At 53.7% G+C, this 16,492-nt stretch overlaps 1 protein-coding gene across 1 annotated transcript in view; it reads left to right on the top strand.

Annotated features, from left to right (window-relative positions):
• MYO18B (myosin XVIIIB) overlaps positions 1-16,492 on the top strand; it is a gene marked incomplete at its 5' end in the record, with an annotated part of 197,630 nt that overhangs the window by 122,416 nt on the left and 58,722 nt on the right. The window contains 4 exons of the mRNA XM_056116572.1: positions 1,988-2,104; positions 4,819-4,902; positions 5,865-6,002; positions 10,571-10,756. Coding sequence (XP_055972547.1) covers positions 1,988-2,104; positions 4,819-4,902; positions 5,865-6,002; positions 10,571-10,756 — 525 coding nt within the window. The remainder of the gene's footprint in view (positions 1-1,987; positions 2,105-4,818; positions 4,903-5,864; positions 6,003-10,570; positions 10,757-16,492) is intronic.

Genomic DNA, 16,492 nt, shown 5'->3' with positions numbered 1-16,492 from the left:
ATGCACCCGCTCTGTGCCCGGAGGGGCAGGGCAGGGGAAATGCCAGACCCAGGACGCACTGGGTGCTGCCATCTTGGAGAGCCCCAGGTCAGCTAGCTTCAGGGGAGTGCGGGGTGGGGGTCCCCAGGGAGTGCACGTTCTGCCTCCTGCCCGCACAGAGATGGGTTCAGCCATTGATTCTTTTTAGTGGCATTGTTCACTTTTGGGGGGAGGGGGAACAGGCCACACCCAGATATGCTCAGGGCTTATTCGTGGCACTGCGCTCAGGAATCACCCCTGACAGTGTTCAGGGCACTATATGGATGCCAGGGATAGGACACGGGTCAGCCTCATGCAAGGCAAGTGTCCTCCCTGTTGTACTGTCACTTCGACTCCAACCGGGCATTTATTATTTTTAACTTTATTTATTGAATCACCGTGAAAACAGTTACGAAGCTTTCAGGTTTAAGTCTCGGTCATACAGTAATCAAACACCCATCCCTTCACCAGTGCATATTTCCCACCACCAAGAACCCCAATATACCCTGCATCCCACCCTTCCCCATGCCTGTGAGGAAGATGATTTCCACTTAACTCTCTCTCTACTTTGATTACATTCATTATTTTGACAAAAGATGTGCCATTATTATCTGGAATTTTACCCCAACAATCAGACCTGCTGAAAAGGCATCGTGAAATAATTTGTTCTCTATTTCTGGTTATGAAGATCACATGATGTTGCACGGTCATGGACGCGCAATTGTGTATTTCTGATATTTTACTAGTTAAGTCTGGAGGGATTTCTGCCAAAAGCTGCATAGTTCTGAGATTGGTTTGTGTGCCTCTAGGTCCATGGCTGTGCTAGAGAGCCGCTTGTGGGAGACAACTCGTGGTCTCAGTGGGACAGAAAGGATGTGCCGGTGCCACCCCCCATCCCATGAGGCCGCAGTTGCCCCATCATCGCCAGCTCATATCTGGCTGTCCAATAAGCTCTGAAGCAGCGGCCACCGTGCTGCCAGGGGGGGAAAAGGCAGAAGAGACAGACACCCTTTCTCTCCAACCAAGCATTTATTATGGCAGAGGGGGGCCAGGACACGTTTGTGGCTACCTCTTTGTTTGGGGGTCTGAGGATGTACTCACTTGGAACTCACGGTCTGCTCAGCTGCACCCACACCGGAAACCTGGGGGCACAGCTTTGTGTCATGTGCCCGGATGCTCTCCCTCCCTGCTGGGCTACAGAGTTCCTGTGTAGAAACAGGGCATGACACAAGGTGCAGGGTGACACGTGGCCATTCTTCTTCACACATAAAGATGAGGTCACTCCTCGGGGGCCCCCTGTGCTTCACTGCCCTAAAGGACCCAGCAGTCAATCCCGGGCCCGCCTTAGCTCTCCCCTGAACAAGGGCAAACGAATCCTTGTTGTGGACCAATTATGGTGGTGACGTCTCAGTGCGGGATTCAGAGATGTACGGCTGGATATCCAGGGCTGACTCCGGTGTTCACTCACTGTGCACAGTCTGGAAGTAGAGGAAAGCTAGGAAAGTGTGGGCCAGCACTGCTTTAAAATTTCTGCTGGGCATTGAAAAAAGATTGTATTGTCCCCTTGGTCCAAGAGTTTGAGATCAAGGGGAATCTGCTCACAGATTCACACATTGATACACATGTTCACACTTGCATTCAAATTGCATGTGCTCACAACTGAAGACATGCATCTCCACGTCACCATCCACACCATTATGATTGTTTATTGAACACCTGCTATGTGCAGGTCCAGTGCTGGGGATCTGTCTATAATAGAACAGAGTGCTGGTTCTCTGAGAGAGTAAGGAGGTTTGCACGCACTCACTCACTCACTCACTCACTCACTCACTCACTCACACACACACACACACACACACACAGACATACACTGCAATCAAAGCACAGCATGCACTGACTTGCCCCCGGCAGGCTCATGGTCCCTTGACCACCTTTTGTTCTCCCTGCCCACGGTGTCTTCCCCTGACAGGTGGATGAGCAACTGTCCCGCCTGCAGTTCGAGAGAGCTGACCTGCTGAAGCGCATCGATGAGGACCAGGATGACCTGAATGACCTCATGCAGAAACACAAGGATCTCATTGCTCAGGTAACGGGCCCGCGTGGGGGAAGGGCTGGAGGGACTGCCAGGTGGGCAACAGAAAAGACCTGTGGTTGGGCCACTCCCTGGTCTTAGGAAATACGGGGGAGGCATGAATGCCACAAAATGAAAATGGAATTGGGATAATTTTATGGTCCTGAGGAAGGAGGCTGACCCCTTCGGATGATCTCCGTGAGGATGTCCTCACCAATAAAATATTTTTATTTATTTCAGTCTACCCATCCACATATCTATCAGTCAACCCATCCAAATATTCATCCAGTTGCCATCCATACTCTTATCAATATATTCATTTATTTCTCTATTCTTTTGACAATACACACATCCATGCATCTGTCCATACATCCATCTACTCATCCACCCAACAGCCACCACCCACCAACTCACACATCCATCCATATATCCATCAGTTAATAATTTTATCTTTCCATCTATCCATCTGTCTTTCTACATATCCACCCATCCACATACCCATTCATTCATCCACCTGTCTAACCACCTATCCATCCACCTATCCATCCACCTATCCATCCATCCATCCATCCATCCATCCATCCATCCATCCATCCGTCCATCCATCCACTCACATATCCATCCATCCATCTACCCATCCATTTATCCATCCACATATCCACTCACTCATGCATTATTCTATCCACTCATCTACCCATTTACCCATCCATCATCCACCTACCATCCACCCCCCACCCCCCACCCATATACGCCCATTCATTAACTCACTTATTTAATATTTACTGCCTACCTAGTATATGCTCGGCACTTTGTGGAATGCCAAGGTGCCTGTGTTTATCAAAAGCACCTTCCATTTTTGCATTCACATAGTTTGTTTTTTCATGGGCTGGGAGGACCTTATTCCATCATCACCCAGAACAGAGGGCAGACTGCTGTGTGGACTTAGAATCCAGACAGGGAATGCTCAGGCTTCCGTGTCTCCTGCCCGGGCCTGTGGGTCAGAGTAGACTCCCCTGAGGAAGTGGCCCTGGGATGCTGATCTGAACATGGAGCAGGGCTCGGGCTGCAGTGGAAGCCAGGATGAGGGAACCAGCAGGAACAGCACAGGTAGGGGGGCCTTCGACTGAGAGTTTAAGAATCTGAGCGCAGCTTGGCAGAAGATGCAGGAGACGAGCTCCTCCCAAGGCCAGCAGATTGGCCAGGTGGGGCAGTCTTGTAGCCATCATTTATTGATTCGTTTGGGGCATAACTGTATGTGACGGGAATTCTTAGCAGACCTTTTCAGGGACAAGAGCACAAGGAGACCAGCAGCCAGGATGCCGGCCCAGATGGCATTTCTGCAAAAACAGTGATCTCCAGTCTCATGCGGGCCGAGAGGAAGGGCAGGCAGGGAGCAGCCCTCAGCGGAGAGCTGAAGATAAAGGAAAGGGCAGTGAAGCAGGGAGAGTAAACAGGAGCTTACATTGGGAAGGCAGAAGAGGACTGGGGCGCAGGGGAGCCTCTGGGCCTGGGAGAAGTTAGGAGGCGTGATGGCCGCATGGGGAGAAGCTGGCTTTGGCAGGGGGGACCCCCTGAAGATGTCTAGTCTGCATGCCTGGGAGAACAGCTCCCTCCGAATGCAATGAGAATCTCCCCAACAGTAGACAGTATTCCCACGGGAAGAGCTGTGGAAGACCGCCCGCCAGGCTGCAAAAGCGTCCAGCCCACATGGGATCAGAGGGAATGCCTCCTCCTCCAGCTAGAATAAGAAAGTGACAATCATCTCATCCACATCACAGCAGACACACACACACACACACACACACACACACACACACACACACACGCCCAGACCATCTCCTGTCTTTGTGGATCCACTTGTCTATTATCTGTGTTCAAAATAGAATTTTCTTGATATGTTCAATTAGAAGAACAGCACATTTGTACGCCCATCACAGATCATTCAAATCACAAATCCATGTGGAAAAGAGACAGGCAGGGCTGCTGTCCCTAGCAGGCCTTCTCTCTGGGGCTAATGGTGCTTGGCAGTTGGGCTCTACTGTGTGTGTGTGTGTGTGGGGGGGAGTGGCGGAGGGCCACACCAATCAGTGTGCTCAGGGGCTACTCCTGACCCTGTGCTCAGAGGTCATTCCTAGTGATGCTTGAGGGACTGTATGTGATTCTGGGAATCTAGATGTGGTCTCAACCCCAGAAAAGAAAAATGCATTCCCTCCTGTACTATCTCTCTGGCCCCCACTTGTGTTTTTTTGTAAGGGATTTTGCTTTCATTAAAATTTGTTTGTTTGAATTTCTGAATATTTTTTTGCAAGAAGGGCTGAGACTGTGAACCCACTTTACAGATGGGGTTATGGAGGTACAGAGAGGTTCGGTGGCTTGCCAATGCCAGTATTCTGGTCTTGCGCCCCAAGTGACCTGAGAGTCATTTTCCTTCCCTTAGTGTGTGGTCATTGTGCTGTGGGCAGCTGCTTCTGTCCAGACTTTCAGGGTGAATGATAAAGGCGAATCAGCTGAGCATTGCGAGGGCTTATGTAACAGAGGCGACTTGGAGAATAGTGAGGTGCAGGACATCAGGCAGGGGTGAGAGGTGCCTCTCCATAACCAGCTGTTGGCACAGAGACCCTGGGATACTTGTACATTCATGGGGGGCTGCAGGCAGGAGGAGCCAGGGCTTCCCGGGGGCAGTTTGCCAGCAGAGCCTGCAGTCTCCGTGGCCTGTCTTATCTTTGCAGTCAGCTACAGATATTGAGCAGATCCAGGAACTGCAGCTGCAGCTGGAGGAGGCCAAGAAGGAGAAGCACAAGCTTCAGGAACTGGTACGTGCTCACAGCTGCCATGGCGTGGGGAAAGCAGGGAGGGGCCTCCGGGAAACTGTCACTACCCCACTCATTCATCCCTTTACGTACCTTTAGTCATCAGCCAGTGGAGAACAATCCAGCATACACGCAAGTGTGTGCATACACACACACACGCACACACACGCACACACTCATGCCTACGTACACACGCACACAACACGCACATGAACACATGCGCGCACATGCATGCACACGAAGACATGCGCATGCACACACACACACATACATACATGCATGGACATGCACACACACACACGTGCGCATGGTCCCGCACACACACTTGTCTGCACCTGTTCGGATTCCAGAGTGGATCCACACAGTGGGACTCACAGTCATTCAGCAGGGAAAGGGGTGGCGTGTGTAGAGCTGGACCTTCATCCCTTGTGAAACCTCCCATTAACGCCCCTGAATTTCTGTGACTTCCTAGGAGGTTGCTGTTAGCTGTGGAATGCGCAGGGCTCTTCTCAGTCCCTGTGCAGAGGGGCTATCAGGATGGTGGGGGTCTCCAGCAAATACCGTATGTAGGCACAGATAAAAAGAAAATGACAGCAGAGGTGAAGTGTTGCCAAGTGCTCCTTAGAGACAGGGCACTAATGTTCATCCTCATCCAGGGAAATGCAGCGAGCCTCAGGGAGAGGCACAGACCTGCAGAGGCGTAGGATTAGGATTAGAGGAGTAGGGATTTGAGCCCTGCTGTCTGCGCCTGGCACCCAGGCCTAGCCTGGACGGGGAGCCTTTGGTGCTCAGTATGCTGCTCGCACCAGCACTGCCCCTGGAGCAGAGCAGGGACAGGATATAGACACACGAATCCAAGTGCTCAGTCACGTGGCTGTGCCAGGCTGGGATGCTGTGTGTGTCTGAAGTTGGGGGTGCACTCAGCGTCCACAGACAACCAGGCAACCTCTTGGCTTCACCCCCAGTTGCAGGTGGCTCAGATGCGCATCGAGTACCTGGAGAAGTCCACAGTGGATCGCTCCATTGTCAGCAGGCAGGAGGCCATCATCTGTGACCTGGAGAACAAGACGGAGTTCCAGAAAGTGCAGATCAAGAGATTTGAGGTACTGTGACCACATGAATACATCCTGACACGTCTAGAGCAGAGAGCTCTGGCCCTTCCATTCAGCACCTGGCCACGGGGACACCCTGAACTGAGCATCTGCCTCCCCCACTCCCACGGTCGCACCCTCTTCCCTTTCTTTCACCAATCACGTGTCTCACAGATTCTTGCTTCACCCTGTCCCTCTCATTTGTGGGTATCCAGCCCCGTGGACCACCATCTGCCTCCCTTCATTCTTCTTTTTTGTTCCTCCTTCCGTCTTCACTTCCTCTGTTCTGGGTCTCCTCAGAACTGACCTCCCCACCTCTGTCTGCCCGTCATTTTTGCCCATTGATCCAACTCGACCCGTTTTTCTCCACCCACTCATCCATTTCCAGACCCGACACAACGTTGAGCAGAAACGTAAATTTTGCATCTTGTGCTGGAGCGATAGCACAGTGGGTAGGGCGTTTGCCTTGTATGTGGCTGGCCCGGCCGACCTGGGTTCGATTCCTCCACCCCTCTCAGAGAGTCGGCAAGCTACCGAGAGTATCGCACCCGCACAGCAAAGCCTGGCAGGCTACCCGTGACGTATTCGATATGCCAGACACAGTCACAACAAGTCTCACAACGGAGACGTTACTGGGCCCGCTCGAGTAAATTGATGAACAACGGAGGACAGTGCTACAGGTGCTATAGTGGATGTGAGGCTGCCCTGGGTGGACAGAAAGAAGACACGTGTGCAAAACTGACCCTACCTCCCTAAAGCATAGAATGTGGTAGGGAACAGGAGTGAGCTGTGGACACAGATAGCCGCTGTGTGGGAGAGGGCAGGGAGAAGTGGAGGATGGTGGGATGAGGGAGGAATCAGGGAGGGAGCGGCATGGATATGAGACCGAGGGGGACAGGAAAGACTTGGATCAACCAGGAAGAGGAGTGCCACTGATCACAGTGACACCGACCACACTCATGCTTAGCCCGCTCAGCCCACGACTTGAGACATTTAGGATGGACCAATACTATTGTCAAAACCCTGCCCAGCAGCTGTTCTTTTCCCCCCCTATAATTTGTTTATTTTTCCTTCTTTTTTAGATAAAGTTTTTAAATGGAGGCACTGTGATTTATAATTGTGTTCATGCTAAGTTTTCAGGCATGCAGTGTTCCAACACCCAATCCCACTATCAGTGTCAACTCTCAGTGGAAATGGACACTGATGGTGTCCCCAGATTCTCTTTCTCTGTAGTCAGGCATCACTCCTGATGGTGCTCAGGGGACCATAGGGGGTGCTGGTGATCAAACCCAGGTCAGCCATGTCGTACGCAAAGCCCTACCTGCTGTACCATCTCTTCAGTCCCTAAGATTAATCATTGTAGTTGGCGCCTCATGTGTCAGTATTGATGGTGCTGTGGTTCAGGTGTGTACAGACACCAAGTCATGTGTCCAAAGCCTCTGCCTCCCATCCCTCAATTTAGCTGCCTCCATATCTCTCTTTCCTTGGCCTTTTCATTACTGTAATCTAGGCCTGAGGCTTTGCCCTCCTGGATGCCCTGTGTTCCCTTGCTGTGCTGTTCTCGGTACCAGAGATAAGTGAGCTCATTCAGTATTTGACCTGCTCTTCCGACTTCCTTCACTTACCTTGAGATCTTTCAATTCTTTCCCTCACAGCCCTGTAGCATGGGGAGGGTGGGCCTTACCCAATGTCTCCAGAGGCCAAGTGATTGGTTCAGGATAAAGCCAGGTGGTGTTGGTCAGTCGGCAAGAGGAAGAGATTGACTTCCGGTCCCTCCCGGTCCTGGGTGCCAACATCTCTGCACCCAGTGAGCTCACTCCTACATCGCCAGTGCAGCCTGTATAATGGGAGGCCCACACGCCTTGTTAGGAAACACTTTTCCCAGTCCCACTGGGAACCTGGTCTCTAAGAAGACAGAGAAATTGCTCTGTAGCCTTGACCCTGGGTGGCTGTCAGGGAATCACTCACGGGACTCCTCATGGCATGATCTCCGCAGATCACCACAAAGTGTGAATCCGCAGTTCCATATGTGTAATTATATTATATTATATTATATTATATAATTATAACGCCGAGCTGTGGCCCAGGCCACTTCCCCAGTGTCCCTTCCCGTTGCCTTTCACATTCGTTCCTTCTCTGAGCAGAGGCGACCCCTGGTTGCTGTGCTTACACACTTCTCAGCCATGGGGCTCCCTGGGGTCACCCGTGTCAGTCATGGGTGATCCTGGTCAAATGGAGACTGCTGGCTTTGTTGTGGCCCCAGGGAGCGCAAACAGCACAACTGTGAAGATCAAACACAGGCACACAGGGGTGATGCTGGGGATTGAACCTGAGGCCTCGCCCGCCCTCCTCCTGCTTACGAGCTGAAGGTTGAGCATTGGTGAGTCCCCCTCCCTGCACCACACACACACAATTCCCCCCCACACACATGTTTCTTAACTCGATTCTCACGTGGGGAATAAGCGGGTCCAGCAACATCTCCATCGTGAGACTTTATTGTTCCTGTGTTTGGCATATCGAATACATCACAGGGAGCTTGCCAGGCTCTGCCGTGCGGGCGAGATACTCTCGGTAGCTTGCCGGGCTCTCCGAGAGGGGCGGAGGAATCGAACTTGGATCGGCCATGTTGGCCGCGTGCAAGGCAAACGCCCTACCGCTGTGCTATCGCTCCAGCCCCAGGGGAATTAGCAGAGAAGAAAATTATGGTTGGTAAACTGGAAACAGAAGATGCTACCTCCACTTTCATTTTTCCCTTCTGCCATCATTATTGGAAATTAATAGAACCACCCCCGTCCCCTCCCCAGTTCTTGAGATGGGGTGTCTCAGGGACACAAGTTGAGAAACACATTCCTTCCTGATCTCCATCCCCCTCCTCCTCCTCCACCACCACCACTTCATATACACACACACACACACACACACACACACACACACACACCCCATCTGCCCTTGGAAACTGTTGTGACACTCCCATTTCAAAGGCAAAAGGGGGGCTGGAGCGATAGTACAGCGGGGAGGGCGTTGGCCTTGCACGCGGCCGACCCTGGTTCGATCCCCAGCATCCCGTATGGTCCCCTGAGTGTCACCAGGAGTAATTCCTGAGTGCAAAGCCAGGAGTAACCCCTGTGCATTGCCTGATGTGACCCAAAAAGCCAAAAGAAAAAAAATCAAAGGCAAAGGGGAACAGAGTAGGCAAACTTCACTCCTCAGCCCCGTCAGTCTCTGATCCGAAGACAGACTCCCAGTGCTCGGCCAGGCTCTGAAGCATCCATGTGGCCTTCTCGCAGAATGTCAGAAGCCACATTTTTGTCCAGCAGCCCCAAGCGGTTCCAGGCTGGCTGACCAGTGGATGGATTCTGCACCACAGGCCCCTGGGTTTGCGTTCTCAGCCCCGGTGGTGCCCATGGCTCTGTGCCCCCTCTCGTTTCCCCAGTTCGACCAGCAATCTGTGTCGGTGACTGCTGATGCAGCTGCCTAGTAGTACAGCTCAGGCTCCCGGCAGTGACCTGGTCAGAGCTCCAGGGTTGGGGAACCACCATGCCAGGCTGGGCCCAGGGTTCAAATCCCCTCATGGTCTGCCCACTGCATCTCCCCAACTTTGAGGTGAAGGAAGGCTGCTTTAAATATTGTCAACGCCCAGACTGGATGACTTTTATCTAGAACATTCTGGGTGCCAGCCCTGCGTCCAGCTGGCTGCAGAACTTTGTCCAAGTGCATCCCTGGGTGGCAGCTCTTATCACGGTCTTCGTCTCAAGGTCACATGAGCAGGAAGAGGTAGAGGTGGAATGTGAAACCAGAGCACAATGGGTGGGCAGAATTCTCATCTGTGCCATATATATATATATATATATATATATATATATATATATATATGCATACACACACACACACACACATATATATAATCACTGTCACTGTCACTGTCCTCCTGTTGTTCATTGATTTGCTTGAGCGGGCACCAGTAATGTCTCACAACAAATTGTGAGACTTGTTGTTACTGTGTTTGGCATTTTGTATACGTCACGGGTAGCTTGCCAGGCTTTGCCGTGTGGGCAGGATACTCTCAAGAGCTTGCCGGGCTCTCCGAGAGGGGTGGAAGAATCGAATCCGGGTCGGCCGGCCAGTGGCTTACAAGACAAATGCCCTAGTGCTGTGCTATTGCTCCAGTCCATATATAATATATATATATGTGTGTGTGTGTATATATATATATGTATAAATTGGTGGTGGTGAGTGGAGTTTAGGCCCACACTCAGCAGTGCTCAGGGGTTACTCCTGGCTCTGCACTCAGGGAGCACTCCTGGCGGTGCTTGGGGGACCCTATGGGATGCTGGGGATCGAACCCAGGTCGGCTGCTTGCAAGACAAGCGCCCCACCCGCCATACTACGGCTCCAGCTACAAAGTAAAGCTATACTTTTATATAAAGTAACGTTATACTTTTAAAGTAAATTCTGATTTATTATTGTTAGCTTGTATTTCTCGTACCAGACATCAGGACTGTTGTTTTCAGGCTCCGGGGCCTCCCCGTCCCTGGCCCCTGATCCCAAAGATGACCAGGTGCTCGCTGTCGCGCCCACAGGTCCTGGTGGTCCGGCTCCGGGACAGCCTGATGACGATGGGCGAGGAGCTGGCGCAGGCCACCCAGGCCAAGATGCAGCAGCGGGAGAGCGGCCGGTACTACCAGCAGCGCCTGGAGGAGCTGAAGGCGGACCTGGAGGAGCTGGGGCAGCGGGAGGCCCAGGCCAGCCAACGGTGCCTGGTGCTGGTGAGTGTGCCCACCTGGGCTCCTCTCCGTGGCTGGACGCGAGCGAGGCTGCAAGCCCTGGGGGCGGGCTCAGTGTCGACCAATGGCATTCTCTGCCGCTGCCCCCCCCCCCACCCGCCGCGGTACATCTCCACGTCCACGCAGGGGCTCTGTTTCAGAGGTCTGTGGCCGCTGTCCAGAGGAGAGACCAGTCTTAGCATCAGCAATTAGATCCGCCACAACCCTGTTGAATCCTATCTGGCCCCTTTTTACAGAGGAGGAAACTGAGGCTCAAGGAGAGGGGAGAATTTGTGCCTCAAGGGCCCTTCTCTGAACTCTGAGCAGTCACACTTGCTTGTCCAGGACCACACACCAGTATGGACTCGAACCCAGGTTCCTCCCGCCGGGTCCCCCCTGCCTTTAGGCCGCTGAGCTAGGCTTTGCCCCCCATTGGGGTCCAGGCAACATTTCAAGCAGTGTTTCCTGTCTAGGGACTGGAAGATGGTGCAGTGGTTAGGGCGCATGCCTAGCACACCCCCGACTCAGACTCATTTCCCAGCACGGTGGGGTCCCCTTAATATTACTGGGTGTAGCCCTGAAGGTCCCTGAGCACCACTGGGGGCCCAGGTATCCCCTAGACTGCGGGACCCAAGTAGCACTGTGTCCTCCGCCATTGTGTCCAACCAGAATAACCGGTGGGGCCCAGGCCCCTGAGGGCCATTTCGGACCTTCTTCACCACCAAGAGAAGCAGCTCCTGACCTGTGAGAGGGATTGTCCACAATCCGGGCTTTTCTGAAAGCCCTTCCTGGAGGGGCCACGGTGGCTCCCTCCCTCTAATGCCACATGGTCCTAGGGCACCAGATGTGTGCTCTGTGACCCAGAAAACATCTGTGCGCGCATACACACACACACACACACACATACTCATATCACAACTCATACACTAAACACATATCTACTCACACACATAAACACACATACACACATGCATACACAGGCACACCCACACCCACTTACACACACATACCCACTCACATAAACACACATACACACATGCATACATATGCACATACACAGGCACACGCACATACATCCACTCGCACACACATACTCACACACACGCATACCCATTCAACACACGATCAAACACACTGACACACTAAGCATGCACACATACACAACACACTCAGACTCACCAACACAGCCACTCACACACATACATTTACATATAAAAACACACTCATCCGCACACCTTTATATACACTTCCAGACATACACTCAGAAAATGCATTCACATACACACACATGCACACACATGCTTGCACTCAGACACATGCACATACATGTATTCACACATAGGCACACACTCACACACTCAACAGGCACCAGCCCTGCCCCCGTGGCCTCTTTGCCGAGCCAACCCCGCATCCCCAGGCTTAGGCCCGGAGATCTCTGAGGCGCGGCTCTTGCCTCCACCCCTCCCCACAGAGCATCCCTGGCTCTGGCCGGTACCTCCCTCACCCGTGCCACTCCCAGGAGCTTTGCCCTTGGTGGGCTGCCGCGTGGGAGGGGTGAGGCTGCACACAGAGACCCAGGCTCCCCGGCAGAGTCCAGGCCCCGCGGCCCTCACATCCTCCACCCTCCCCTGGGAGAGAGAGGCCCTTTCCTCCTCCTTGGCAGGAACCGACCTCATTAACCAGCCCCTTCCCACGCAGCTCAGAGGCCTCCTGGTGGGGAGTGAGAGGCTCTCAGATCCTCTGATACCTCCTTCAGCAGGCCAGCACCCACCTCTGGCCACATCAAACAGTGCTTGTCTTCCTCTGCCTCTGCTCTGATCCCCCCTCCTCTCCCCTCTCTTCTCACCCAGGGTTCCTTCTTTCCTTCCTTCCTTCCTTCCTTCCTTCCTTCCTTCCTTCCTTCCTTCCTTTCTTCCTTCTCTCCTTCCTTCTCTCCTTCCTCCTTCCCTCCTCTTTTTTCTTCCCCCCTTTCCTTCCTTCGCTCCTCTTCTTCCCTCCCTCCTTCCCTCCCTCCCTCCCTCCTTGCCTCCCTCCCTCCCTTCCCTTCTTCCTTCTTTCCTTCTTTCCTTCTTTCCTTCCTTCCTTCCTTCCTTCCTTTCTCCCTCCCTCCCTCCCTCCCTCCTTCCTTCCTTCCCTCCTTCCTACCTACCTTCCTTCTTTCCTTCCCTCCCTCCTACCTTCCTTCCCTCCCTCCCTGCCTCCCTCCCTCCCTCTCCCTCCTTCCTTCCTTCCTTTCTTCCCTCCTTCCTACCTACCTTCCTTCTTTCCTTCCCTCCCTCCTTCCTTCCCTCCCTCCCTCCCTCCTTCCCTCCCTCCCTCCCTCCTGCCCTCCCTCCCTCCTTCTCTTCCTCCTTCCTTCCTTCCTTCCTCCCTCCCTCCCTCCCTCCTTCCTTCCTTCCCTCCTTCCTACCTACCTTCCTTCTTTCCTTCCCTCCCTCCTACCTTCCTTCCCTCCCTCCCTGCCTCCCTCCCTCCCTCTCCCTCCTTCCTTCCTTTCTTCCCTCCTTCCTACCTACCTTCCTTCTTTCCTTCCCTTCCTCCTTCCTTCCCTCCCTCCCTCCCTCCCTCCCTCCTGCCCTCCCTCCCTCCTTCTCTTCCTCCTTCCTTCCTTCCTCCCTCCCTCCCTTCCTTCCTCCCTCCCTTCCTTCCCTTCCCTTCCTTCCTCCCTTCCTTCCCTCCTTCTCTGCCTCCCAGATATACGGTGCCCTCCTCTGCTCTAGCCCCCTTCCTCTTCCACACTTGCATCCTCCCCAGCAGGTAGAGAAGGCGGGGGTGGGAGTGGGTCTGGGGGGCCCTGTGCCTTGTTCAGGCTGCAGTCAGGAGTGGTAGAGCTGGAACTGAGGGGGGTGCGGCCCCACCCTGTGTCCGATCTCGAGGCTCTCACTGGACACCACGTGGCCTTTTCAACCCCACTGTGCAGAGAAATGACTTCCGGGTGAGCCCTGACAGGGCTGAGCGCCCTGGGTCCGGGTGCCGGGTGGGCAGGCGGCTGATGGATCTCTGCCGCGCGTTTCCCTCCGCCTGTCCCCCGCCTGTCCCATTTGTCACTGTTGGTGTTGGTTTAAAGGGCTGTGAGTTGTTTCCTGTGAATGATTTACACCCTGGCTGGCGCACGGGCGCGTCCAAATCAGGATCCATTACCCCGCCGATGGGACTGCTCTTCCCGGAAAGAAAAAAAAAAGGAGAGAAAGAACAAGAAAAATGAGGGTTTGCCATTCATTTTAGTGAATGTACTATTCCTGGTGACTCTGGGAGCCTGTTATGGAGAAAAGAATATTCTGCGTCTCCATCATTCAAGTCCCTTTGTCACTAGATCAAGATGATGCCAGGTGTGTGATCTCCTGCTGTTCCCATAGTTCTGGCACCCTGGAAGGGGCTCCAGGGAGGCTGGTGTGTGGAGGCTGCCCCCTCCCTGCGGGGTCTCCCCCATGACCCACCCTCGCAACTCCCTCACCTCCACTGGTCTGTCTGCATGTCTCCAGGTCTTGGGACTCGGTGCTGATGCCCTAGGATAGTCCCAGAATCTGAGCTAGCTGCCCATGACCTGGTCCCGCTGCCTGACTCACCAGCAGCCTGTGGTGACTTCTCACATGCACCCCTCATCTGTCCATTCCTCCTTCCTTGCTGACCCTCATCTGCTGGTCTGTTGTTTTCCTCCGCTCCTCCTCCTTCCTGCCCTAGATGTTTCCAGAAAGGCCTAACCCCCCTCAACTGGGCTCGCCCTGGCCTTGGACCCAAGTCCCACCTCCACCCAACGGGGCTGCAGGAACCTCGCTGGACTTTGCTTCCCCTGACCCTGGTGCTTGTTCTACCCAAGATGGAAGCAGTGGCCCACTCCCCACCCCCTCCTTCCACATACCGCCTGTGCCCTTCCTTGGCTCTGTGCCCAGATACCTCCTCTGCCTTCCGAGTTGAGCTCACACTGCCATGAGCACCTCCAGGAAGTCCTCCTGATTGATCTCTTCCTACATCTTTGTTAAGCGCCTTCTTAGCATTCCAGAGTCCCTGGGGTCCCCTCCTGGAACCTGAGGCACCCAGTAATTTCCAGGGCGTACATTCCCGTCTGCGGGGGGGGGGGGGGGGGGCGTGGCTTTTAGTGGACTCTGAGACTCTAGTTCCAGGTCACATGCAGGAGAGATCCTTCCCCTTCCCCAACAAGTTTCTCTTCCTTGGAGAACAGCGAAGGGATTTGAACTCAGGACTTGGGGAGAGAGAGAGAGAGAGAGAGAGAGAGAGAGAGAGAGAGAGAGAGAGAGAGCGAGAGAGCGCACAGGGCTTTTGGGTCACGCCCAGTAGTGCTCAGGGGTTACTTCTGCCTCTGCACTCAGGGATCACTCCTGGTGACCCACTCCTGGGAGATCATATAGGGTGCTGGGGATCGAACCCGGTCAGCAAAACAAGCACCTTTACCCGCTGTATTATCTCTTGGGCCCTTGTGTGTATTTTTTAATTTTACCCAAGGGACTGATAGAGATAAATAAGGCCTTTGATCCCATAATCCTGGATTTCTTCGGGAGCGAGAAACATTTTGGAATGGACAGTTGTCGCTTGGGGATGCGACCCAGGGTCGCGTACTCCCTTCACCGTGTCCTGATTTCTGCCCACTAGGGGCAAAGCAGCACCGCCCCCTTCAAGCCATCATAGTCCAAACTGTCTCCAGGCAGAGCCCAGCACCCTCTGGGGTGGGCACTGGGTCCACAGACACACCCCAACCTCCCACCGCCCCACACATCAGCTCTTTGAGTTCAGCCACAAGAGAATCCTTAAGGAAACACCCGATGATCATTTCACTGATGATCCAACTGAGGCTGGGGGTGGACATGGGAGCATGATAGGTTCAGGGTCGCAGGATGCTCTTGACAAGTGGGAGAGGGGGCAGTCATCTGGAAGAGAGAAAGTCAAGGACGGACGGAGGCAGCGGCATTCCTCTCTTCCTGCTGAGGGAAGGGACAGTAACGTTGGCTGCGAAGCCTGACCCCGGCCCTCCCGGCACCCAGAAGTGACATCACAGCAGAATCCGATCCTGAGCGGGCTCACAGGCCTCGTCGCAGGCTGTGTACTTTTAATAATGCTTAAATAAAACATGGATGCCTGGGTGTGATCTGCTGCTCCCAGAGCCTGGCGTGTGAGCCGCCCGGGCAGAGTCATGCATAGTTAATAGACAACACTTAGGCCCCGATTCCTGTCAAATCCAGCATCAATTATAGATGGCCCATGAATTTTTTATCTGGTCTTGACTTGGGGGTATATTTTCTACCTTCTTTGGGGGTGGGGGATGGAAAGAATGTGAGGCCTACAGCAGACGGAGGGTAACACCGCCACCCCCAAGCCCTGCCGTCTGGAAGCTTTTCTGTCCAAAGGCTCCCTTCGCGGTGGTTGAGAGGTCAGCGTGCGCCTGGCCCCCAGAGGGTCCTGCTAGCCCATCGCGAGGTAGGTGTGGATGGTGCTCTGCTAGGACAGGTTTGACAACCAGCTCTCTGCGGCGAGGGAGTACTGGTCCGTGTGTGTGGTGTAAATCTTTTCCCCCCACCCGCCCGGGCCAATTCCAGGCTACAAGATGATACTGTCTAACGCGAAATTGGGAGGCGGTGTGTGGTACTGTGTTGTGATGTGAAATCTCCACCGTCGGTCATGGTACCATGCAGTGATGTCGTACCTCTGCCATCCAGATCTGAGAAACCCAAGTAGCTCCCAGAGCACAGATGATAGTGAGGGGTGAGTCACAGCATTAAGAAGCAA

The sequence above is a fragment of the Sorex fumeus genome, unplaced genomic scaffold (assembly GCF_029834395.1).
Source record: "Sorex fumeus unplaced genomic scaffold, SorFum_2.1 ptg000032l, whole genome shotgun sequence".
Lineage (NCBI taxonomy): Eukaryota > Metazoa > Chordata > Mammalia > Eulipotyphla > Soricidae > Sorex > Sorex fumeus.
The sequence above is the reverse complement of the archived record's forward strand: the minus strand, read 5'-3'. Positions and strand labels throughout refer to the sequence as shown.